This window comes from Triturus cristatus, chromosome 4_2 (genome assembly GCF_964204655.1).
Source record: "Triturus cristatus chromosome 4_2, aTriCri1.1, whole genome shotgun sequence".
Classification (NCBI taxonomy): domain Eukaryota; kingdom Metazoa; phylum Chordata; class Amphibia; order Caudata; family Salamandridae; genus Triturus; species Triturus cristatus.
The window spans coordinates 86,103,355-86,129,631 of record NC_140586.1 but is presented as its reverse complement, the minus strand read 5'-3'; the positions used below and the strand labels follow the sequence as shown (position 1 = coordinate 86,129,631).

Below are 26,277 nucleotides of genomic sequence, written 5' to 3'. Positions count from 1 at the left end.
AATCATGACTCGGTTATGAATAGCATGTCTTGTTTTGCGTCAGTGAGAAGGTCATAGATTTGATGTTTGTTTTTAGAGAGCAACCGAGCATTTATTAGTAGATAGGTTAGAGAATGTGCTTTGGTGACAGTGGAAATCTGTTTTGTAGAAGAGTGAACAGTATTGTGTGGGTTTGTAGCAGGTGTGTTTTTAGTGCTGGTATTAAGTGTATTAGGATAGGCACTGAATAGCCCCACTCTCTTACAGGGATCCCGGAGCACTTCTTTAAAATATACCTTATCAAGTGTAGAAATTCACCTTACTTCAGGAATGCCATGTTTAGCACATAATTTATTAAAACGTTTTGCAGTCTATAAAGCAGGCTATATTGGCCAGTTACTTGAATTTACATTTTTTAAAAGTCCAAATATTATTAAAAACTAGGAAAAATATCCAGGCCTCTGTCCTTTTCCCCTGTAAATCTTCTTCACAAACCTTTTCAAAGTAAATGGGGAAGAATGAATAGGTCAATATATACGTATAGGCTGCAGTTCTGTAGAGACTCAAACTGACACTGCACCTTTAAGGGCACACAGCTGTTAAGTATCCCATTATGCCCAGCAGTTGGCAGTTACCTTCAGGTTTTTTTTCCAGGCTCCTGGTGACAGGATCTTAGAACACTGAGCTCGGTCTTATTTTGGCATTTCTATTTTCACTAGAAATATTCTTCAAATGATTTGCCAACAGCTTTACTCGATACCTTTTTTTTTCCAGGCAAATTAAATGCCATCCTTGTTTGCCAAATGTGGCAGAAAGAAGGCAAAATCAGATCCTCATGACCTTTGTAAGCTCTGCCTTCCTGACAGTCACATTCCGGACAGATCCAAGACTTTTTCTAGGCGTACCATGGAGGACAGGGAGAAGATTCTCCTTCATGAGAAACAAGAGTGAAAAAGACAGCAGCAGGTGCTGTCTGAAGATGGGATTTCACGAGAGAGATGGTAGGGTCAGTCCTCTAACACCACCCTCTGAGAAAATCCATGAGCGGGCGATCATAAAAGGCTGAGAAAACAAGGAAAAGGGTCTTAAAGCTTTATTTAGACAAAACTAAGTCCAAATAGTTGTTTGTGAATTATGGCCCTTCATGTACAGGTTTTGCCATATCTCAACAATCTATATCCAGGTGAATTGTTTCTGGCATTAGGTTGTGCTATCAGAAAGCAAACAAAAGCCTGACTGATAAACCAAACGGTCGTTCTACCAGAGATAGACCAGCAACAACTGGTTTGATTAACATTTCTATTGCATAAATCTGTAAAGCAGCAAGATGGAGTTCTGTTCACATATTTACGAGACACTATTGTCTGAACTTCCATGCTAGAGCAGATGCTCAAGTAGGACTAGCTTTCTAAGGAATCTCTTTGCCTTGCTAACTCTATGAATGATCGTTCTTTTCCACCTCCATTTTTAGGGATTGGCTTGCTGCTTTTTAGTGCTTATGATTGTCGAGAGAGATCGAGAGAGAGACAGAGAGACCGAGAGAGAGACCGAGAGAGAGAGAGATATATATATATATATATATATATATCTATATCTATATCTCAAGGAAATCTACTCCTCCCCAGTAGGAGAGACGTAAATAATTAAAATGGCATTCTGTGTTTGTTTAGATATCCTCTCTTTTGCGCTGTAAAAAAAGAACTGCGGTAACTGCCAACTGCTATGTATTATGGGATACTGGAGGGCTGTGAACTCTTTAGGGTACAGCTAAATTTTCCTCTCTGCAGCCTATATGTCTACTGTGCCCTATTCTTCCTTTCCCATTTACTTTAAGAAAGGCTTGTGAAGGAGATTTATAAGGAAAAATTGCACAGCTCCTGGAAATTTACCAAGTTCAAAAAAATAATATTTTCACCCTTTTGAAATGTAAATTAAAGTAATTGGTCAATTTACCCTGCTTTATAGGCTGCAAAACATTTCTAACTAATTATGTGCTACTCTGAGGTTATGCGAATGTCTGCCCCTAAGAAGATATATTTTAATAATGTGCTCCAGGATCCCCACATGTGGGTGGGACTATTGAATGCTTATGATTTTAATGGAGAGAGAGAGGTAAGAAACCATTCCTTCTGGCACACAATTTGTTACAGGGAATGTTGATTATTTTGTTGTTGTTTGGATTACATCGGAACAGTTATTTGAAATAGCCATGAAGTTATAGACTGATTCTGCTGTCCTGTGCTTTCAAATGAATGGCTAGTTTCACAGCTTTTTTTCTGTTTTTGCTGGTAGGTAACACTGGGAAATTTAGTAGTAAGCCATAATTACAGAAAATACAGCGAAATGTGTCCAGTAGGAGCAGCTGAAATAGTCAATCTTACTTGAACTCCCAAATTGTTTTTTTTGTTTGTTTGTTTTTGTTTAGTTTTTACCTCTGCCTCTTTTTACTTCCACTAAAAATGTTAATCTGCGACACTTCTTTTATTGAATTTGGTTGTGCCTACCATGCCAGCGCATGGATCCTTCACCTGTGAAACAACATCCGCAATCCAGAGCATTGTCTGCATAGTGAGTGAAGCAATATTTCCACTCATTTATTACACCTCTAGGTTCTATCTAAATTTCTAAGTAAAGCTTTTTAAAACTGGTGTCCGTCAATGACATCACATGATTACAAACTGGAATTTGCATGTTGTGAATATATTTTCAAGTTTGTCTGCAAACTGCCCTAATGTTCATCAGATGTCTCAATGTCATCTGTGACATCAGTATCCAGCTCTTGACTTTCCTTATACTAGTCCTTGTGTTCAAATGTGTTGGTCCAACTGTTTCAGTTAAAACAACAAACTGACTCCCAGAAGGTGCTAGGAGGTTTTAAAAACATGACTGAAACTGTGTTCCTGAATTTATGGGACTGCTTGGTAATCTATTTGAGCACTAGAACCACTCTAACTTTTCCCCCTTAAGCACACGTCCGAGAGGTTGATATATATGGGTCTTGTGCCCAAATGCAATAGCTTTGCTCTATGATAACACACTTCTGCATTAGAGCTGTAAAATAACAATTTCCCTTCCTCCATGTGTTTCTTGGAAATGGAAGTATGGGGAGTTTTGTGGTAAGATTACTACTCAATTATTTTACATTAGATAGTGTTGCTTTGAACCATTCACACAGATTTCCCAGTAATCCATTTAATTCCTATTTGTCTCCAAAATGACCTTAGATTAATTTTCTTTTCGAAAGTGTTGCCCCTAGACGAAGTGGCGGCAAACACAAGATTATGAACTGGGTGCTGAGTAGTGTAACATTTACTGGGCTCTGTTCCTCATGTTCTGGATTTAAACATGACTAATTCACTAAGTCCCAGAGCTATACTTGAGTGTCTTATCCGAAAGAGACTTCTAACTACAGATTCTTTACCTTCGAGTGATCTCCAGGCGTCAGACTGGATCCGGAAATTGTTTAGTGAGCAGTTCTCCTGCGTGCTGGTAGGTGTTGTGTTCCGTGCCAAAAGTGATGTGTACGGTGCCTATATAGGCACCACTCCACCCCGCTGACATCAGTTCTTTTCTTTCTGCGCCGGTCTTCGCAGATCTGGAGAGATCTAATCCCCCCTCTTCCCCCCCCCCCCCCCCCCCACATTCATTTTTTGACTGACCTTTTTTGACTTTTTGGCAATGTTTTTTTTTTTTTTTTTTTGAGATTTTCTGCTGGTGTGGCAGGTATGTCAGCTAGGAAAGCCGGCTTCAAGCTCTGCCGCGCCTCTCATCAATGAACATCTGTGACGGACCCACATCTTGTTGCCTCGGGTGCAACCATGGTGCAAAGACCTGCGTCAACTGCCGTGCCTTGCATCCCAAGGCCTTGAGGGAGCACTCCCTGAAGCTCCTTGCTGCTCAATGTGCAACACCCTCGAGCCCAGTCGAGAGGACGGTCGCGGGATCGGTTGTGGAGTCCAAGATCCTCGTCACACTCAGTCATCTTCGGGTAAGTTCCATTGTAAGAAGAGGTCTTCAACTTCACACCTTCCATCAGTCATCCGAGGAGACAAGGGGCTTAATCATTGAAGGCCTGACTCCACCGTTCGGCCTGTGCATGGGCTGGCTCCGCTCCTCCCCAAGTTTCCTGGAGCTGGAGCGACCCTTGTCCAACTTCATGAATTTTAGGAGGCCATGCACCTTATTTGGACAGCCCATTACTACTGGTGTGCCTTCGAGCCCAGTGGGGTTCGGAAGGCCCCCCCCTCCCCCCACTGGTTCACAGCCAGCCGTTCTGTGCCCATCTCCAATCAGGCCCCTTGGATCTACAGATGGATCCAGACAGGTGCCGGCCAAGCCACCTCGACGTTTCCCCAGCGCCACTCCCGATACCTAGGCTCCCAGCGATGCCATCCCCATTCTCATCCCAGACATGGAGCCAGAGGGGTGTCTAATGCCAGCTTCAGCGCCAACTGGAGCCATGCCTTCCAGACCGGAACCCAAGGCCTATTCCTATCGGCTGCAACTCTGGGAGGATTGGGAGGGGTCGCCGGACCCTGAAGAATGCCAGCCCTTAACATTGACTGGTGTGAGGATTTGGCAGACGCCAGCAGACTGGACACTGCCCCAGATTCTGGCATGGTCTCTCCTCCTACCATAGCTACGGAGGAGGGAGGCTTGTTTGCTATGGTGGTGAGAAGGGTAGCCACGGTACTGGACCTAAGCCTACCTTCAGTGGCAGACCAGACTAACGTCTTGACAGAGGTGCTTCAGCCGGGACCCCCTCAGCATCACTTCTCCCACTTACTTGATGAAACCCTCAGTGACGTCCTGCTTTCGACTTGGTCCAAAACCCTGAACGGGCGCACCCGTGAACAGGACAATTGCCTGCCGCCACCTCCTCTCCCCAGGGTACCTCAATATCCTCCTACCACAGAGAGCTTGGTGGTCCAAGCTTCCACCTCCCGTGTAAATCCTGGTGCATTCCCTACCACTCCACCGGATCAGGAGCTTAAGAAGCTGGACACCTTAGGGAAGAAAATGTTTTCTTCCACCAGCCTGGCTGTGGTCTGTGAACACTGTGTGCCTTTTGGGCTGTTACTCAATGCTCTGTAGGATTTGGTGGTGTAGGTGCTGCCCATGGTCCCGGAGGAGGCCCTGGCTACACTTTCCCAAGCTATTGCAGATGGCAGAGATGCAGCCAAGTTCACAATCTGATGTAGGCTGGATACGACTGACTTGCTGGGCAGAGTAGGTTCTTTGTCAGTGGCATTGTGGCGCCACGCCTCGATGGTGACAGCTGGCTTTTACAGAGATGTTCAAGCATTGCTTATGGCCATGTCCTTTAAAGGTTCCCCTCTCTTTGGAGACCAGGCGGACTCGGCGCTGGAGCGCTTTAAGGACAGCAGGGCAGCGGCCAGGTCTTTGGGTCTTTCAAATTCCCCTTTCCAGCCCCAGTCTGTCTTTCACGCCCACGGAAAGGACTTCCAGCTGTGTCTTTACACACCCAGCCATCATGGCGCGCAAGCTTCCCAGCCTCTGCGTGGCCAAGGACGCGGTACCCTCCGGTCCTGTTGGTCGGGCAGCCGGAAGTTTTGCCAGTCTACCACCTTCATCATGTGCACAGAGTGTAAGGAAGGATACGCCATCACCTGTCCCACTGGAGGTCAATAACATGAGACCACTAGGTTCTTCACATTGTCTAAAGGGGCTACTCCCTTTGTGACCTCCCCCTCCCTCCACCCATGCCTCCCACTTGCGACAAGCTGATGGAGGACAATCTCTCCTTGCTCTGCCAGAAAGTGACAGCACTCTTGACCAAGGGAGCCATAAAGCGGGTGCAGACGCCAAAAGTAGATTTTGGTTGATCTCACTGCTTTCTGGTGCCCAAGAAAGACAGATGCCTTTGTCCTATTCTAAACCTGCGCTCTCAATTTCTTTCCCAAGAAGTCTAAAATGCACACACACGCTCAAGTCCTGTTTTCCCTGGAGACTGGATGGTAGCGTTGGGCTTGCATGGCGCATAGTTCCACATTCCCGTCCTGTCCGTCCACAAGCATTACCTGTGGTTCGTGGTGGGCCACGAGTGCTTAGTTTGCTGTGCTCGCTTTGGCCTTACCAGCTCCCCTCGGTATTCACCAAGGTAATGACGGTAGTTGCAGCTAGTCTGTGGAGATCAGTGGTATCAGTCTTCCCCATTCTCAGTGACTGGCAGTTAAAGGCAGACTCGCTCCAGGCTGTCATCTCCCACCTCCAGACTAGGGCAGACCTCCTGCATTCACTGGGGTTCACTATCAACATGCCAGAGTTACACCTCACTCCCTTTCAAACGCTCCCTTTCATTGGAGCTGGTCTGGACACTGTGCAGTTTTGTGCATATCCTCCCGAACGTTGAGTCCAGAATATTCAGGCTATGATACTGATGTTTTAACCACTATCTTGGATGGTGAGACTGACTGTGAGGCTGCTGGGACTCATAGCCTTTTCCATCCTGCTTGTGACACATGGCTACTGACCTAAGCGGGATCTGCAGTGGGACCTAAAGTTCCAGTGGGTGCATCATCAGGGGAATCTTTCTAACATGGTCCAGATCTCCGAGGGAACTGCAGAAGATTAGCAGTAGTGGTTACAAACTGCAGTTGAGTCAGCGGCAGACCCCTCTTCTTTCCCCAACAAGATCTTACAGTGTGACAGATCCGTCACTCCTGGGCTCCATATAAACCTTCTGGAGCTCAGGCCGATCTAGCTGGCATTAAAAGCCTTCTACCCTCCATCAAGCAAAGGCTAGTGCATGTGTTCATAGAGAACACCACTGCCTTGTGGTACTACACCAAACACGGCGGGGTGGGGGTCGTGGACCCTGTGTAAAGAGGCCCTGTGTCTCTGGACATGGCTGGAACGTCTGGGCATATCTCTGCTGGTCCAACACCTTTCTGCCTTTCTCAACCCCAGGGTGTACAAATTCTGCCAAAGATGCCTAGCGGATCACAAATGGCAACTCCATCTGGAAGTGGTGCAATGTCTCTTCCAGCAGTGGGTTAGATCTGTTCGCCACAGCCGAGAACGTGCAATGTCCACAGTTTTGTGTGCTGGACTTTCCAAGGCTGCTCATGCTCAACTGTGCTTTTCATCTCGAGTGGAGCTCAGGCCTCCTGTACGCCTTTCTGCCTATACCACTCCTGGCCAGAGTTCTCCAGAAGATCAGGAACGACTTGGCCCAAGTAATCCTTGTGGGTCCAGACTGAGCTTGGAGAGTTGGTTACCCCCAGCTGTTGAGCATGGCCATCTGTCCTCCGATCAAGCTGCCCCTTCGGGAGGATCTTCTGCAGCAGCAGTAGGGTAGGATCTTCTGTCGCAGCAGCCACTCGAACCTGTCAATGCTCCGCCTTCATGCATGGAGATTGAGCGGTGACATTTCACAGCTTTCGACCTTCCCTCACGAAGTCTGCAATGTTACCTTGGCAGCCAGGTGTCCCTCCACCAAAATGGTATACATCTCTGGTTGGGGCAAGTTTGTGGCATGCTGTACAGAGAAGCAGGTTGACTTTCTTTCTGCTCCACTCTCTGGTCCTTCTCTTTATCATTTCCCTTGTCCAGCAGGGCTCTGCCCGTGGCACCTTGAAGTGCTAGCTTTCTTCCATCCTAGCCTTTCTGCGGTTACCTGATCAGCCCGCCCTCTTCAAATCCCCTGTTGTTCATAAGTTCTTGAAAGGTTTGCAATATGTTTGCTCCTTCACCCTTCATTATGCCTCAGTGAGGCCTTACTATAGTCTGAACATTTTTGATGTATGCTCCCTTTAAGGCATTACACAACAGTCCTCTTAAGTTCCTTACAATCAAGACCGCTTACTGGTGGCACTAACATCTGCCTGTCGGGTCAGTGAATTTCAGGCTTTGTCATCCAAGCTCCCATACTTGAACATATACACAGCAAAGCTGGTTCTTCGCACTAGAGCTTCTGTTTTGCCGCTGATTGTCACTCCTTGTCATGTAGGTCAGTCCATCACCCCATCTACCTTTTACGCTCTGCCAAGTTCCTCTAAAGAAGAGGAGCGACTTCACCAACTGTACCCAAGGAGATCGTTGTCGTTCTACCTTGACCGCTCGAGCGTTCCTGGTGGACAACCAACTCTTCGTGGGAGTATGTTTCAGCAAAGAAGGGAAAGGCTGTGCAGAAACGGACCATCTCCCGATGGATCGTGCTATGCGTTAAGATCTGCTACGCATTGGCCAAGAAACCACCCCCTGCAGACTTGGGTGCTCATTCCACCAGAGCTAAGGCTGCCACCACTGTGTTGGCATGTGGAGTCCTGAGTATCTGTTAGACCGCAACATTGGCTTCTCTACACGCATTCTTATAGCATTACTCTCTGGACAGTCTGGTCCGGGCACATTGCTTGTTCAGTCCTGTCAAACTTTCTAGCGTGAATCAGTTTCACACACCCACCTCCAGGGAGGTATTGCTTGGGTTTCTATTCTAAGGTAAGGAATATACTGCTAGAAGTCTCTATCAGATGAACAAGTTACTTACCTTTGATAATGCCTTATCTGGTAGAGACTCTATCTAGCTGTAGATTCCTTACCTACCCACCCATCCTCCCTGCTCTGCAAATGGAATTCTAGGGACAGCACTGTTCCCCTCTCAAAGTGCTGGTTTTCCACACCAATGGTAAGTGTTTTTCGTGTCTCCGTACTTCTAGTGCAGAAAGTCATGAAAAGAAACTTGCGTCGGCGCACTGTGGTGGTGCCTATATAGACACTGCGCAAGTCCCTTCTGGCGTGAATGACACCACATGGAGCGAGTGACACCCCCTCCCGGCGCGCAGGGGTACTGTAAAAAAAAAAAAAGAAAAAAAAATTACAGATCCAGCCTGATGCCTGGAGATCATTCTGTGGTAAGGAATCTGTGGCTACATAGTCTCTGCCAAATTGGCGTTGCCAAAGGTAAGTGACTTGTTCATTACTGCTACAAAGAAATTTTGTTAAAGCCTGAAACTAAGGTTTCTTGATTAGGCTTCCTCTAGAGCAGCTATGAAATACCCAAGCCCTAGAATTAAATTAATGTGCATGAACAAAGTTAAAGGAAAGGGTACCTTTTCCTTTCAGTGACTTATGAAATAAGTGGTGAAAGATTCAGGGTTCTGTATTCAGAAATTCAAATTTTTTTCCTTCCAGTTAAACTAAAGAGGGAATATGGAGATCACTGACTGCTTGTCAGCCTATTGTCTTGGATTCAAAAGTGATTGGAAATACTCTGATTGGGTGGTGTTGGGATGGAAAAGTCCCTTGCATTGTGATGGACGCTCCTGCTCTGAACACCCTTACTACAGTAATATCTGGATCCCTGGTAATGTTTTTTGGTCACGAGCGAACACAAATCCTGTGTGTGCGCTATGACCTAAGCCTGCCTCATTGGCTGCTCGACTGGCAGGGGCACCCAAAGCGTTTCCCTCAGGAGGTTTAAGGATACTGCCTTTACCTGGAGTTAAGTAGCACCAGCACGTGGTGGCAGCAAACTGTGTTTTTAATCATCAGTAAAGTGAACCGGTCCATTTTAGCCTGCTGGCTCACTTTAGTAAAGTGTTGTGGCTGCGTGCTTTACTCGACCTTTGGCCTGCATTGGGTTGTGTGCACACAAGGATTTACTTATGCTGGAAAAATGGTACAGTGTATGAGAAATAGCGCGAGTGGTTGCATGCGCCCGAGGATGTATGTGTGTCTGAGAGATGGTATTGTGTGGAAGAAATAGTGCATGCAGCTGCACGTGTGCTAGATGTGCATGTGCCCGTGTGAAAGCACAGCACATAAGAGAGAGCGTGTTGTGTTGCATGAGCTCGCAAGGATGTACATGTGCCCGGGAGGTAGTGTGCGCCCACCCTCCTCCTGTTTGAAAAGGCTCCCTTGAGCTAATGAGCGGATGAGCTCTGGTTGATGCACCTCCGCTCAGCGTGTGGTACAGAGATGTGAAAAGACTTTGGGTAGCCTTTCCAGCACCCCCAAAAAAATGTGTTGCTCTCTACTGAAGGACAACTATCCTGAAACGGTTGTCTAGAGACACAGCACTGGCTGCACCAACAAAAACTAAAGCCTGTCACCGAAATAAGTGTTATGCACTGCATTTACTATGATGCATCGGGGCAAACTGAGTGCTGGTATGTGAGGCAGAGTGCGCCCACCCTCCTCGTGCCCGGTAAGATGTTCAGTACATTGGAGACTGCATGTGTGTGATTGCCTGTATGTTCAGGGGCATGTGTGCGCTTATGAAGAGCACAACACACTGAAGACACTGGGTTCCATTTCGGGAGACCAGTGGCTTCTTGGAGGAGCATGGAGAGGCAGAGGCTTCCCCCAGACATTTATGGACTGCTCCATTTCTGAGAGCTATGCGGGCCAGACTTTGGTGGAAGGAAGAGCCAGGCTCTTTGGTGCACTTTAATAGGAGTTCTTTGATTCTGAAAGGTTGTCTTTGGTCAAATGGGCCTGGGCACATCTGAGGAAAGAGATGGAGCTGATAAGAGAATCATAAAGGGTTGTACTGGGGCCTTTAGGAGAAGTACACAACGAAGGAGTGGATACTTAAAAGTGAACAACCACCAGACTACGAACTACAAATCCAGAGACAGAAATGTGTCTGGAAATGGGTTCTAAAAAGGGGAGCTTGAGACTCTAGTCTGTGAAACTGAAGCTTTATATCAGCTTGAAGAAGTTCAGCATGAGTTTTGCCTTTTGTGAACAGTACTTTCGAATAATGGTCTGCCATACTGGGTGAGAAGACATTACCCAGGAGCATAACCCAAGACCAGTGGTCCTGTAAGGTGAAGGAGTTCACTTTGAGGGAGTAAGGACCAGTGGGGATGGATTACACCCCTTTCCTCCCTGAGAAGCCTTTGACTGCTAGACCGAGACTACCACTGAGAGTCAAGTGCTGAAGGGGTACTCTGCCTAGTTGCTCATAGTTCATAGTAGGCAGAGCCTCGAACATCAGAAGTGAAAGGCCTTAACCACCACAGTAGTGCCCATTAATTCCTGCTTGCCCCGTTGTCCTCTTAAAGAGGCTCTGACAGGTGCATATTTCTTCCTGGATGGAAGTTTTCAAGGGTTATTTCTGTAGTCCCCTTATCTCACCAGAAAACAACACCAGACTTGGCTTTTTTCCTCAAACAGTCAAATCCTGCAACCTTTATGTGAAAAACTTTGGTAACTAGCTATTGGCTGTACCAATAGGAGCACTCTTACTCTAAAGTAGCCACCATAAGACATTTTTGTACCCATTGTTTCCTCTTTCAGTCTCACTCTGTCTTTTAAGGTGCCACTGATTAATTTAGTCCCTCTGATATTAGGCTAGATTGCATCCCACCCTGATGTCAACACTTGTAAACTGATGTAACTGATTGTGCAAGCAGGAACATTACTTTTTGCGCCAAGTGGCAAATTGACTTGAAAGTGAAGACAAATTTGTTTATGCCCATGGAAAAAAGACACTGAAACGAAAACAGTATTTCCTTTGCCATTAACAGTTTGGGAATATATGATTTTAGACATTTTACCTTGCAAAGATGTAATGAGATTAGAATGCCTTCCAGGAAGGTCATGATGTGAAAATGTACACACTACAAGGAGATCTCCCCATGTCACCTGTTTCTACCACATAATAGTTTTGCCTGAAGGTGTAGATTACACCAGAGGGTAAGCTGTCTTGGAAGGTGCAAGTGGTACCATGCATGTTTAGAGAATGTTATTCAAGTGGTATCAAGGGATATGTGGGGCTTTAGCTATCAGAATCTTATTTGAGCGTTTCTTTTTTTGAAGTGGTTTGCAGGACTGCTTAACGTCAATAACTAGAGAGTAGGATTGGTGGAATGCAGTTTCTGTTCTTAAAGTAGTGTCTCTTGTGAATGTGGAAGCTGGGTGAAGGGACAGTAGACCTATGCTGTACAATATACCTTGCTGGACACTGTGTGTGCGCGCATGTTAAAAGCATTACATAATTTGTTAAAATGTAAGTAAAAATTGGATTACTCTCTCATTCAAGTAAGAAATGGAAGCTTTGGTGGGGCTTTCACTTGGATGTTGCCTGTGTATTAGCATCAACTCTGACACGGTCACTCCCACCACCAGGGCAGCGAAGATGGAATTGCATATTCATTTCAGAACTGTGAAGCCATAGCTAGAAGTTTCAGTAGCCTTAAAGGTGCACTACTGTATGTGCCCATACTACGGTGCTGTATAGTCACGTGTAGCAGATTAACAAGATTGTGTTGTGAGATTTTATTGTCCGCATTTGCTTATGTTACTTGCCAATTCAAGTATGCTGTCTGTTACTTGAGTATATGTTCATGAAAGCACACTGTCTTTCTGTAGGTTTGCGTACCATCGGTGTCATTACCAAGCTGGATCTGATGGATGAGGGCACTGATGCACGGGAAATCCTGGAAAACAAGCTGCTGCCATTACGGAGAGGTATGAGTTGGCTGATTGGAAACTGGTGAAGAGATGTTGGGTCCTCTTAGAATAATGGGAAGATGGTCAGTTGCTTCATGATTAAGTAGCTGGACTATGTCATGAAGGCCTGCAACACTTAAGCCAAAGGGGCCACACGAGGGACGTCTAGTAATCCCAGAAAGTAAGATCCAGGTTTTGCATAGAACCAGAAGAGAAGGCACTGGTTTTAGTTGTGCCCATATGAATGAGTTACCACAGTCTGTCGTACCATAAGGATACATGAAGGATGCCTGTGCTCTTTAGATAGGGCCACAGGAAGACATCCCCAGGTTCTAACTGTGCCATCTGAGGGTGGCTACTGGTCTACATGGGGCTCATGAGATGAAAATCCCAAGCTCTAGTTGGAACCCGGAGAGAGATCTCGGTTTTTGGTTGTGGTCACCTGATGGAAACCTAAGGTTCTAAGTTAGAGTTGTACAAAGCGGCCCCAAGATTTAGTTGGACGGCCAGGTGTGGATTGCCAATGTATAGGTAGGAATAGAGAATCACATGAAGGCAGACCCTGGTTCTAGTAAGGCAACAATATGGACGTCTTCAATTCAGGTTGTATGGGGAGTTCTCTAATTCTAGTGTGGGATATAGGGCAATAGAAAATTGACCTTGGTTCGGGAGAAGGCCTCTGGATCCGGCTGTAAGATAGATGTATCCTTTGTTCTAATAGAACATATTGGACCAAACAAGGAGTCCTGAGGATCTTTTTGTTATCAAGGCCATGGAGCATAAAGAACTCTTGTCTTTTTGACTCCTCTTCTCTTTGCCTCTATTCCTGTGCTACATCCCCACATCCTGCCACTGGACTTGTACTGTCACCTGATGCTTTCTACCACCAGACCTTTTAGTTTATAGAGTTGCTCATTGAGAATCCCAGTCGTCCATGCTTTCTGCAGATAATATGTTCGAGGCATAGGAGCAGCAGAATACATACATGTGCATAGATTGCCATCTGGTGTTGGGCTTGGATGTTTGCAGTTTGTTGTCTTGGAAGAAGCCTTTGTAGTCACTAGATAGGTGACTCCTCCCTTGGACTACAGTGGGCATGGGCATCGACTCCATCTTCAGATCGTTTTTTTCCGCCATTGGGTTCGGATGTGACTCGCTACGCTTGGGTACAGTGTTTCCAAACCTTTTTTCGACTCGCAACCATCACCATTCAAGGGTATTGTCTCGTTTGCGTGCCCTCGACGCGCTAACTCCCAAATCCTCAATTCCGGTCGTGAACTCAGGCCACTGGGCCTATCGGCGCCATTCGTGCCTACGGCTAATAGAAAGGACTCCATTAAGAAAAATGCCCCCAGTGTGGAGCTAAATTTCCACACATCAACCACCACAAGGTCTGCAACCTTTGTCTATCGCCAGAACACGAAGAAAAGGATTGCCAAGCCTGTGCCTCTTTTCGATCCAAGAAAACCATTCGTGATCGCCTGGCTCGACGACCCGTTATAGCGCAACAGGCTGCACCGATGCCAGAAGACATCTTCGACGAAGGCCCGACGTTCCAGAGGCAGAGGATTCGGAGGAGCTTGACATAGTCTCCGAAGCTGACGACTCCGACTCCGAAGCCGACGACTCCGACTCCGATCACCACAGCACTCCAGGTCAACGAGTGAGTACAAACTACCCTACCCCACCTGAAAAACAGAAGGCTCTGGTCAAAACTACGCCTGAAGGCCTTAGTTGAGACCGAAAAAACTTCAGAAGCCCTGCCTCCGGGCCCGGCTCCGAAAACAAAAGAAAAGCCTTCCGGCAGCTCGGGACCGAGCAAGCCGCATATCAGTACCCAGAAAACAGCTTCGGTAGCAAAATCTGGGATACACATCTCCATTACGTCCAAAAAGGCCTCTGCATCGAACCCTTCAGCACCGAAAGACCATAAGGCCTCTGAACCAGAAAAACTGTGAAAATCTTCGGATCCGTATAAAAGTTCCAACTCGGCACCGACTTCGAAGCCAAAGGAGGACAAGACTCCTTCTACGGCTACAGAGACCAAATTAAAGCCATGCTTGGAACCGAAAAAATCGGCACTGAAAGGAGACAAATGGGAAGAACTGTTTCGACCTGATCCTGTCGATCCGAAACCAAAAACATTACATGTGGACCCTAAAACAGGCCATATTGTCAGTCTTCCAACAAAGAAGAGGAAATCTGATACCTCACACACACACCTGAGGTACCTGTGAAGAAGAGATACTTTGCAACTTCACCCCTGAGACCCTCTTCTCCCATTCTTCCTACTAAACCTTTGTCTCCTATAAACTCTCCTATACACTCTCCTAGACTTTCTCCATGCTCACCCTTAGCACCACAGGATGAGGATGATTTAGGGGATGGGGGTGGACACTGTAAGGATCCCTTAGATGACCCGGATGATGATCACACTACCCCACCACAGGATACATGGGACGATTACGATGATCCCACAGATCCTCCAAACCTGCCTGATCCAGACCCATACCAGCCCCCCCACCCCCACCCCACCCCCCTCAGATGTCAGTATAGGATTTAGTCCGCTCATAATTAGGGCTGCACAATATCATGGCGTGGAACTGCCTTCCGACCCCATGGAGGAAGACTTCCTACTGGACACTTTTGCTCAGTCACAAAAAGCTATACACACATTGCCAATGCTCAAAAGTGTCATAAAACATGCACCAGACATATTTAAATCCTCGGATTGATAAAAAATATAAGCCTGCCCTTAAAGATCCAGTATGCACCAAAGGACAACTCCTCTTATATTCTTTGGTAGTGTCCAATGGCAGAGAACGTCCCAATTCACAACCTCTGGTGATGCACCACCCCCAGATGAAGAGTCTAAACTGCTAGATGCATCAGGCAAACGAGTTGCCTCCCAAGCAGCCAATCACTGGAGGATAGCAAACATGCAAGCACTACTTGCCAGATATGACAGGGCTCACTACGATGAGCTTGAAGATCTTATCCAACACTTAACTGACCAGTACAAGGCCAAAGCCAACGATCTGGTCCAGGAGGGCAAGTTAATTACAAATGCATCCATCAAATGTGCCCTCGATTCAGCAGACACTGCATCTAGATCTATTAACACCAGTGTCTTACTTCGCCGACATGCATGGTTACGCATTTCCGGTTTTAAACAGGAAGTGCAAACAACTATTTTAAATCAGCCGTTCGATCAAGAACATCTGTTTGGCCCAGCTGTGGACACAGCTCTAGAAAAAATGAAAAAAGTCACACTGCAAAATCTATGGGTGCATTATAATTTCAGACAACACAAGGTTCCTTTTGTCACTCCTTCTATAGGGGCGGATCCAAAAACATTAGCATGGACACTACTTCCTCCTCCTACAAGACTCCTAAACAAACATCCCCCAACAAGGGATATTTTAGGGGGGGGGTACAGAGGAAATAATAACAAAGGGAGAGGTCGAGGTAACAACAACCGAACCTCCCCTACTACAAAGCAATGACTTCCCTCCGCTCCCTCCAGACCATTCCACTCCAGTCGGAGGAAGACTTTCACAGTTCCTACCTGTCTGGAATCCATCACTACAGACAAGTGGGTAAGACAAATTATCCAGTATGGTTACTGCCTGGAACTTACAGCGACTCCCCCAACTATACCACCCAAACAACGTCCAATGTCCAAGGAACATCTAACGCTCCTCAAACAAGAAGTTCTATCACTTCTTCAAAAGCATGCAATAGAACCAGTTCCCCTCCAACATCAAGGCACGGGGGTTTACTCCCTTTACTTTCTCATCTCAACGAACAATGGTACTCTCAGACCAATACTGGACCTCAGACCTCTCAATATCTACATGCAATCAGATCATTTTCGCATGATCACTCTTCAACAGGTCCTCTCACTGCTCCAACAAGGCGACTTCCTTGCCACTCTAGATCTCAAGGACGCCTACTTCCATATTCCTATACTCCCTGCTCACAGGAAATATCTAAGGTTTGTAGTGGACGGTCACCACTATCAATTCAAGGTCCTCCCATTCGTAGTGACCATAGCACCCAGAGTCTTCACAAAGTGTCTGGTGGTAGTAGCCGCCCACTTGCGCAGAAAACAAATTCATGTGTTTCCATACCTGGACAACTGGCTAATAAAAGCCAAGTCATACATTCAGTGTGTTCACCACACTCCCCAAACAATTCATCTGCTCCACAACTTGGGGTTCACGATAAACCTCACCAAATCACATCTTTAGCCGTCCCACATACATCAGTATCTAGGGGCCACAATAGACACTTCCAAACCCTTGCATACCCCAATCCAGTCAGGATAACCAGTATGCAAACCCTCATAACAAAATTTCAACCCAAACACTCACTACCAGCTCAAGTGTTTATGCAACTCATAGGAATGATAGCCTCTTGCATTTTTATAGTACCTCATGCAAGACTTCAGATGCGCCCTTTACAAAAATGCTTAGCACGTCAGTGGAACCAGGCTCCAGGTCAACTTACAGATCTGGTGTTGGTGGACAGCCGCACACATCGCTCTCTGCAGTGGTGGAACACACAAACCTTTCCAAAGGCAGTAGTTCCTAGACCCGGTTCCACAGATAGTGCTAACAGCGGACGCATCATTCACCGGCTGGGGAGCTCATCTTCTAAACCACACAATTCAGGGCAGGTGGACCCCTCAACAAAAAGTGCTCCACATCAATCACCTCGAATTACTGGCAATCTTTCTAGCGTTAAAATCATTCCAAACACATCTCATCAACAAAACAGTCCTTGTCCGCACAGACAATATGACAGCAATGTATTATATACAAAAACAAGGAGGAACCCATTCTTTGCAGCTTTCTCAACTAGCGCAAAACATATGGAGATGGGCCATCCCACAAAGAATATACCTTTTAGCAGAACATCTTCCAGGGGTGCACAGTCAAATTGTGGATCTGCTCAGTTGTCAGACACAGCAGATACACGAATGGGAACTTCATCCTCAAGTTCTTCATCCATTTTTCAGATGTGGGGCCACCCAGACATAGATCTGTTCGCCACACACGTAACCGCAAAATGCCCAGCCTTCGCCGCCAGGTATCCACACCCACTGTCCAAAGGCAATGCGATATAGATGAATTGGTCAGGCAGATTTGCATACGCTTTTCTGCCACTCCCGCTCAGTCCATTAGTAGTACGCAAGCTCAAACATTCTCTCAAAATGATCCTAGTTGCCCCGACATGGGCCCGACAACCATGGTTCACAACACTCCTAGAACTCTGTAGTCCACACCAAAACTACAGCTCTCCCCAAAGCTTCTCACACAGAACCATGAAGAGATAAGGCATCCAGATCCAGCTCAACTGAACCTAGCAATCTGGCTCCTGAAGTCCTAGAGTTCGGTTACCTCAACCTACTACCAGATTGTATGACCATTCTTAAAGAAGCTAGACATCCTACTACTAGAGCATGCTATGAAGCCAAATGGAAAAGATTTGTTATTTACTGCAATAACGACAAAATTGACCCACTAGATGCTTCAATTCAAAACATTATGTTCGAGGCATGTGAGCTGCAGATCACACACTTAGGATAGTAGATCGCCATCTGGTGTTCGGCTCGGATGCTTGCAGGTTGTTGTTGTGTTCGGAAGAAGTCTTTGGTCACGAGCTAGGTGACTCCTCCCTTGGACGACAGTGCGCATGGGCATCAACTCCATCGTTAGATTGATTTTTCCGCCATTGGGTTCGGATGCAACTTTTCCGCTCCGGTTGGAAATATCAATTCCAAGCTTTTTGAAGCGCAAAACTTCATACAAAACATCGAAGCACCTTCATTCTTGACACCGATTTAATCGGCTCAATTCCGGACGTCGACGCGGGCCGCTGGGCCTATCCACGCCGGGAGGACTACGGCTCATGGAAAGGACGTCCCTTTCAAAAAATTGCCCCCAGTGTGGAGCAAAATTTTCGCACAGTGACCACCACAAAGTCTGCAACCTGTGCTTATCACCTGAACACGACGAGTCCAGCTGTCCAGCCTGCGCATATTTTCGATCCAAAAAGACCATCCGAGATCGAAGGGCTCCACGGCATATCATGGCACAGAGAACGGCTCCGGAACCAGAGGACATCTTTGATGAAGGCCCCGATGTCCCGGAAGAAGATTCCGAAGGTTTACAAATAATTTCCGAAGCAGACGACTCAGTCGACCCCATCACTCCTGGGCAACGTGTGTGTACTACTGCCCCTGCCCCAACCCCACCAAAACCAAAGGCATTGGTCAAGACTTTGCCTGCTGGCCCCAGTCGAGACCGAAAACACCCTTCAGAAGCCCCGCCTCCGGGCTCGGCTCCGAAGAAACATAAGCCTTCCGGTAGCTCGGGACCGAGCAATCCGCATGTCATTGTCCAACCGGCACCCTCGGCACCGAAGACAAAAGACTACTCTGCACCGAAATCATCTCCAACGCCTTCGGACCCGAAAACAGCAAGGCCAATAGATAAACCGGCACCGAAGGTTCCCAAGCCCACAGATACACGTTCGGCTCCGAAACCAACATCGGCTCCGAAACCATCATCGGTACCGAAACCAACAGCTAAGGACTCGCATACGCCTCCTAAAGCCAAACAATCCACCGATCAACCTAAACCTCGATCGGAACCGAAAAGATCGGTACCAAAAACTGTTCCTGAAGAGCAAGAACTTTTTTCATCCAGATCCCATCGACCCAAGTCAGAAAAAGATTTTTATCAACCCCAAGACTGGACATGTCAGCGCGGTGCCCTGTAAAAAACGGAAACTGGACACACCACTTCCCCCGGTTCCGGTTAACAGGAAGGACTCTGCAACATCCCCTATTGCTCCTTCCTCTCCTATACTGCCTGCTATCCCACCCCCTCTGTCTACACCAACCTTATCTATATCCTCCATCACATACACCACCTCCACAGGATGATGACCTAGGGGGTGGGGGTGACTCTAATGATCCGTTCACGGATCCAGACACCTCACCACTGTATGATTGGGTATTCCCTCTACCAGACATGCCTGACCCCCAGCCATATCCCTCAAAACCATCGCCTCCTGACGATCACCTGGGGTTCGGCCAATTATTAAATAGAGTGGCACTTTACTACGGCGTCACAATGCACTCAGACGCACCAGAGGAAGACTTCCTATTAGACACTTTCGAACAATCTCAAGTCTGTTCAAATTCTACCCATGATTAAAGGAGTCATAAAACACGCCCCCGAAGTGTTTAAAGACCCCGTTCGTTCCAGGGTTCTCAACCCAAGAATAGAAAAGAAATGTAGGCCTGCCCCTGAAGACCCTAATTACATCAAAGGGCAACTCCCTTTGGATTCTTTGGTCGTTTCCAATGCTAGGAAACGCGCCAACTTCCAAACCACAGGAGATACACCACCCCCAGACACAGAATCCAAACTGTTGGAAGCCTCTGGCAAACGAGTAGCAGCACAAGCCGCTAATCATTGGCATATTGCCAACACCCAAGCCCTACTAGCAAGCTATGAAAGGGCCCACTACGATCAATTAGAGACTCTCTTACAACATTTGCCAGTCCAATATAAGACCCAGGCAAATGACCTTATCCGGGAAGGAAAACTAATTTCAAATGCAGCAATTAAATGTGTGCTTGACGCTGCAGACACCGCCTCTAGAGCAATTAACAACACAAGTGTGCTCCTACGACAACATGCGTGGCTACGCATTTCAGGCTTTAAGCTACATTCAAACCCGAAACACAAACATCCCCCAGTAGAGGATATTTTAGAGGCGGATACAGAGGAAACAACAAGGGACGAGGTCGAGGTAATAACAACACTCGTACCTCCCCTGCCACAAAACAGTGACTTTCCTCCACTCCCCCCAGACCATTCCACTCCAGTCGGGGGCAGACTAAAACAGTTCCTACCTGTCTGGAACTCCATCGCAACAGACAAGTGGGTAAGACAAATTATCCAGTATGGTTACTGCCTGGAACTCAGAACTACCCCCCACACATACCGCCCAAACAGCGTTCCATGTTACCAGACCATCTTACGCTCCTGAAACAAGAGGTTCTCTCATTGCTTCAAAAACACGCAATAGAACCAGTTCCCTTAGAACATCAGGGTACAGGGGTATACTCACTCTGCTTCCTAATCCCCAAGAAGGACGGGACTCCAAGACCAATACTCTACCTCAGACCCCTAAATCTGTATATCAACTCAGATCATTTTCATATGATCACTCTTCAATAAATGATCCCACTACTGCTACAAGGCGCTTTCCTTGCCACACTAGACCTCAAGGACGCCTACTTCCACATTCCCATACATCCTGCCCACAAGACGTATCTAAGGTTTGTGGTGGACGGACAACACTACCAGTTTACAGTCCATTCGGCGTAACAACCGCACCCAGAGTATTCACAAAATGTCTGGCAGTAGTAGCAGCACATCTCAGAAGACAACAAATTCATGTCTTCCCGTATCTAGACGACTGGCTAATAAAAGCCAAATCATTCAACAAATGTGTTCTACACACTCAGCAAACCATCCAAATCTTACACAACTTGGGATACACAATAAACTATCCCAAATCTCATCTCCAACCCTCTCACATACATCAGTATCTAGGAGCCACCATAAACACTTCCACAGCCCTAGCATATCCCAGCCCAGCCAGGATAACCAATATACAAGCTCTTATCACGAAATTTCAAGTTCAACACTCCCTTCCAGCAAGAGTGTTCATGCAACTCATAGGCATTATGGCGTCATGCATCTTCATTGTACCTTATGCAAGACTTCAAATGCGTCCCTTGCAAGAATGTCTAGCACGTCCGTGGAACCAGGCTCACTGACAACTTACATATCTGGTGTTGGTAGACAGCCGCACACATCGCTCTCTGAAATGGTGGAACATAACAAACCTGTCCAAAGGGCGCCCGTTCCTAGAGCCTCTTCCACACATAGTGCTGACAACGGACGCTTTGCTCACAGGCTGGGGAGCCCATCTCCTCGGCCACACCACTTGGGGCAAATGGACCACTCAACAGAAAGTGCTCCATATCTATTACCTGGAACTGCTAGCAGTGTTCCTAGCGCTAAAACCATTCCAAGTTCGAGGCATGTGGGCTGCTGAATTCATATCTGTGCATAGATCGCCGCCTAGTGTTGGGTCCGGATGTTTGCACGTTGTTGTCCTGGAAGAGTCTTCGAAGTATCCTGGGATAGGTGACTCCTCCCCTGGACTACAGTGCGCATGGGCATCCTCTCCATCCTCAGATTGTTTTTTTTCCGCCATTGGGTTCGGATGTGCTTATCTTGACTCAAGTTAGGAAAAACTTTTTACAGGCCAAAAGGCCTTTAGTTCGCGTCGGTACTGTTCCCGATCGGTATCGATAGTTATTTGTTAGTTTACTAACTTCCAGAAACCAACTTTTTCGCATCATACCCGACCATCGACCCGACATCGACGATGGAATCGAGGACGCCCTTCAAGCGGTGCCCTGTATGCAATGCGAAATATCCCCATGTCGAAGTCCACCCGGTGTGCAACAAATGCCTTTCACCGGATCACGAGTCCACATGTATGGCCTTTGCCCGATTCCGATCCAAGAAGACTCTCCGGAATCGTCGAGCAGCGAGGCTCGAAGCGCAGCAAGCGGCACCGGCCCCGACTGACATCTTCAACGCCGAGGACGAAGATCTGCAAGACGTGGAGAACCTACCCTCCAGCCCCGCTTCCGAACACGACTCCTTATCGGAAGACGTCGAAGAACAACTCTTTCACAGAGACGAAGCCGACACCGAGGTAGGAGACTACAATGAGGCCTTAGGGGCCGAAGAGAGTAGCTCCGGTGACGAGCAAGGCCTACCCGAACAGACTGTGGATATCCCAGTGCGTCAGTCTGTGGCTCCGGTCGAGGGATCGCCTTCGGGCCTTACCCAAGACCTATCCCGCATCCATTCGGCCCCGCCCTCTGGCCCGGCCTCGGACATTCAGCGGCAGCCTTTACTACCCAAAACGGCTGGTTTCCCTTCATCGAAACCGAAAGCCGTATCGGTTCAGCAGATACCGAAACTGAAAGTCACACTGGTCGGATCGAAGCCCACCACACCTTCGACGCCAGCCAAACCCGTCGGCACCGACCGCACCAAACGGGACTTCGGTGCCGAGCTTGCAGCAGCCGACGTCGGCGCCGACGCACGGAAAAAGACCGCCAAGCCGCCTCGGCTCCCGGCACCGAAACAATCGGCTCCGACCACAAAGGTCAAAATGGCTGCTGGATCTCACACCACTTCGAAAACAGCACCCAAGGCACAATCATCGACGCCGTCGACAGCTACTACCTCTCCTCGACTCGATGACCCCGTGGCACCGAAGAAGTCCACGCCTGCCTCAACGGAACCGGTTGGCGCCAAAGAACCGTCGGCGTTCCAGGTGCGGCAAGTTTCAGCATCCTTGCAACGCATCAAAGATAAGGCGGCCCTCCAAGACACATCAAGCTCCGAGCCGAAAAAGGCTCAAAAAGCTTCTCCGGCACCGGTCAACATCACTTTTGGCCTGCCACCATCCACGGCGCCAAAACTGTTCGAAATCAGAACACGTGTCACCCACACCAGGATCACACCTGCAGAACACTCTCCTACGGAGACGTCGCCATTACACATCATCGATGCAGCAACAGGCAGAATGATGCTTCACAAGAGGAAGATAACTTCCGAGCCAGCTTTGGACTCCTACCGGATCCCACTAAAGAAAAAGCTGCCAGTGGATTCGGAACCACTTCTTTACGAGCCTCTCCATACCTCTTACCAAGATCCACAGTCCTTCTCTCCGACACACTCCGAAACAGACGTTTTGGAGGACTACATAGGTGACCACGTCCCCTACCCCGGAGAAATGGACCCTGAAGGCCAACAGGACCCTGACCAAGCTTGGGATGACCCTGTGGACTCAAACGCACCTATGGATACGCAGGACACGCAGCTATATGGTGCAAAAACGTCTCCCACAGAGGACACTGCCGCATTCAACGCCCTCATTGAACGTGCTGCGGCCAATCATGGTGTTCAACTCCACTCTGACACCATCGAGGACGATTTTCTCATGGACACTTTCGCATCCTCAGAAAGACATGTTAAAACTCTACCCATGTTGAAAGGTGTCCTCAAACCAGCAAAGGACATTTTCAAAGAACCCACCAGGGCCAGAGTAATAAACCCCAGAATCGACAAAAAATATAGGTCAGCGCCTGGGGATCCTACCTATATTAGAGGACAGTTGCCTCTGGATTCCATAGTAGTCGCGAATGCTCGTAAACGGGCGCACTCGCAGACGACTGGGGATGCCCCTCCCCCGGACAAAGAGTCCAAGGTGTTAGAGACCTCCGGCAAACGGGTTGCAGCCCAAGCAGCTAACATATGGCGTATTGCCAATACTCAGGCGCTCCTGGCTCGCTACGACCGAGTGCATTATGACACACTAGAAACATTACTACAACATCTCCCTGACCAATACAAAGAGGGAGCAGAGATCCTCATCAGAGAGGGACAACTCCTCACAAACGCATCCATCAAGTGTGCACTGGATGCCGCAGATACAGCTGCCAGAGCCATAAACACTAGCGTCATGTTACGACGACACGCCTGGTTACGAATCTCCGGATTCAAACCTGAGGTGCAAAATAACATCCTCAACCAGCTGGTCAACCCAGACTACTTATTCGGGCCAGAGGTTGACACCACACTAGAAAAAATAAAAAAGGACACAGACACTGCAAAGTCCATGGGGGCTCTCCAAACGCAGACCTTTCGGAGTGGCTCCTTTCGTCGCCCCGGCAATAGAGGAGCAGGTAGAGGACAGGGGTCACAGCAAACCTACAACAAGGGCAACACCCAAAGTACCTACGATAAAAACACCAGGGGTGGATATCGTGGTTCAAGCACAAAGGGCAGAGGACGCGGATACGGCAATACCAGATCCTCTCCCAAGAACAAACAGTGACGCCCTCTCCCTTCCTCCCGACCACACAACACCTGTCGGGGGAAGGTTGCAAAAGTTCCTGGCCACGTGGAACTCCATCACCACGGACAGGTGGGTCAAAGATATTATCAAACGCGGTTACTGCCTAGAATTAACCTCTACTCCACCCACAATACCCCCAAAACACCGTCCTATGTCCTCAGAGCACTTAGCGCTATTACACCAGGAAGTGCTAAGCATGATGCAAAAAGGCGCAATAGAGGTCGTACCCGTCCACGAGCAAGGTACAGGGGTGTACTCCCTGTACTTTTTAATACCAAAAAAGGACGGGTCACTCAGACCTATACTAGACCTGAGACCCCTCAACCGCTATATTCTTTCGGAGCATTTCCACATGCTCACCCTGCAACAAGTCCTCCCTCTGCTCAAACAGGGAGACTTCCTGGCCACACTAGACCTCAAAGATGCGTATTTCCACATACCCATTCACCCATCACACAGGAAATATCTCAGGTTCACTATTCAAGGGCAGCACTACCAATTCAAGGTTCTTCCCTTCGGCGTGACAACGGCGCCAAGGGTTTTCACAAAGTGCCTAGCTACGGTGGCTGCACATCTACGGAGGCAACATATTCATGTCTACCCCTACCTGGACGACTGGCTTGTTCAGGCAAAGTCAGCCCAGCAATGTGCCAACCACATGTCCCGCACCATTCACCTTCTTCACAGTCTGGGGTTCTCACTAAATTACCCAAAATCACACCTCCAACCCGCACACGTACAACAGTACCTAGGTGCGACCATAGACACTCTGGCGGCCACAGCTCAGCCAAATTTAGTGAGAATCAACAGCATGCAAATGCTGATTTCCAAGTTCAAACCCCAACACTCCCTTCCCGCGCGAGTGTTCATGCAGTTGATAGGCATGATGGCCTCCTGCATTTTCATAGTCCCACACGCGAGACTACATATGCGCCCACTTCAGGAGTGCTTAGCACGTCAATGGAATCAGGCTCAAGGGCAACTAAAAGACCTAGTGTTGGTGAGCGGTCGGGCATACAACTCTCTGCATTGGTGGAATCCACACAACCTTTGCAAGGGCCGACCGTTCCAAGAGCCAGTTCCACAAATAATACTGACAGCGGACGCGTCTCTCCAGGGATGGGGAGCTCATGTACTCAACTACACAGTGCAGGGACTATGGACAAAACAACAAAAGAAGATGCACATCAACCTTCTGGAACTGATGGCAATCTTCCTGGCTATGAAAGCGTTCAAAGTACACTTGTGCAACAAAGTCGTGTTGATCCGGACGGACAACATGACCGCCATGAACTACATACAAAAACAGGGAGGAACACACTCTCCACAGTTGTCTCATCTGGCTCAGAGCATGTGGAAGTGGGCCATTCAGAGGAACATGTTCCTCATGGCGGAACACCTCCCCGGCAAAGACAACCAGATGGCGGATCTGCTCAGCAGACACAGCCACCAGATGCACGAGTGGGAGCTGCACCCATCAGTACTCCAACCGTACTTCCAGCGGTGGGGTCATCCAGAGATAGACCTCTTCGCCACAAGCGAAAACGCAAAATGCCAAAGCTTTGCCGCCAGGTTCCCACATCCGCAGTCGCAGGGCAATGCGATATGGATGAACTGGTCCGGCAGATTTGCGTACGCTTTTCCCCCAGCACCATTGATACCGCTGGTGGCACGCAAACTCAGACAACACTCACTGACGCTCGTCCTGGTTGCTCCAACGTGGGCACGCCAACCATGGTACACCACCTTTCTCGAACTTTCCGTGGTGCCGCATCAAAGGCTGCGGGTCAAACCCGCGCATTTGACGCAGAACCGTGGAGAGATTCAGCACCCAGATCCGTA

At 48.0% G+C, this 26,277-nt stretch overlaps 1 protein-coding gene across 4 annotated transcripts in view; it reads left to right on the top strand.

Moving 5' to 3' along the window:
• Positions 1-26,277, top strand: part of DNM2 (dynamin 2) — a 752,889-nt gene that overhangs the window by 226,060 nt on the left and 500,552 nt on the right. For all 4 annotated transcript variants that reach the window (XM_085600673.1, XM_085600674.1, XM_085600670.1 and 1 more), the window contains exon 5: positions 12,319-12,417. In XM_085600673.1, the coding sequence (XP_085456799.1) occupies positions 12,319-12,417 (99 nt within the window). The remainder of the gene's footprint in view (positions 1-12,318; positions 12,418-26,277) is intronic.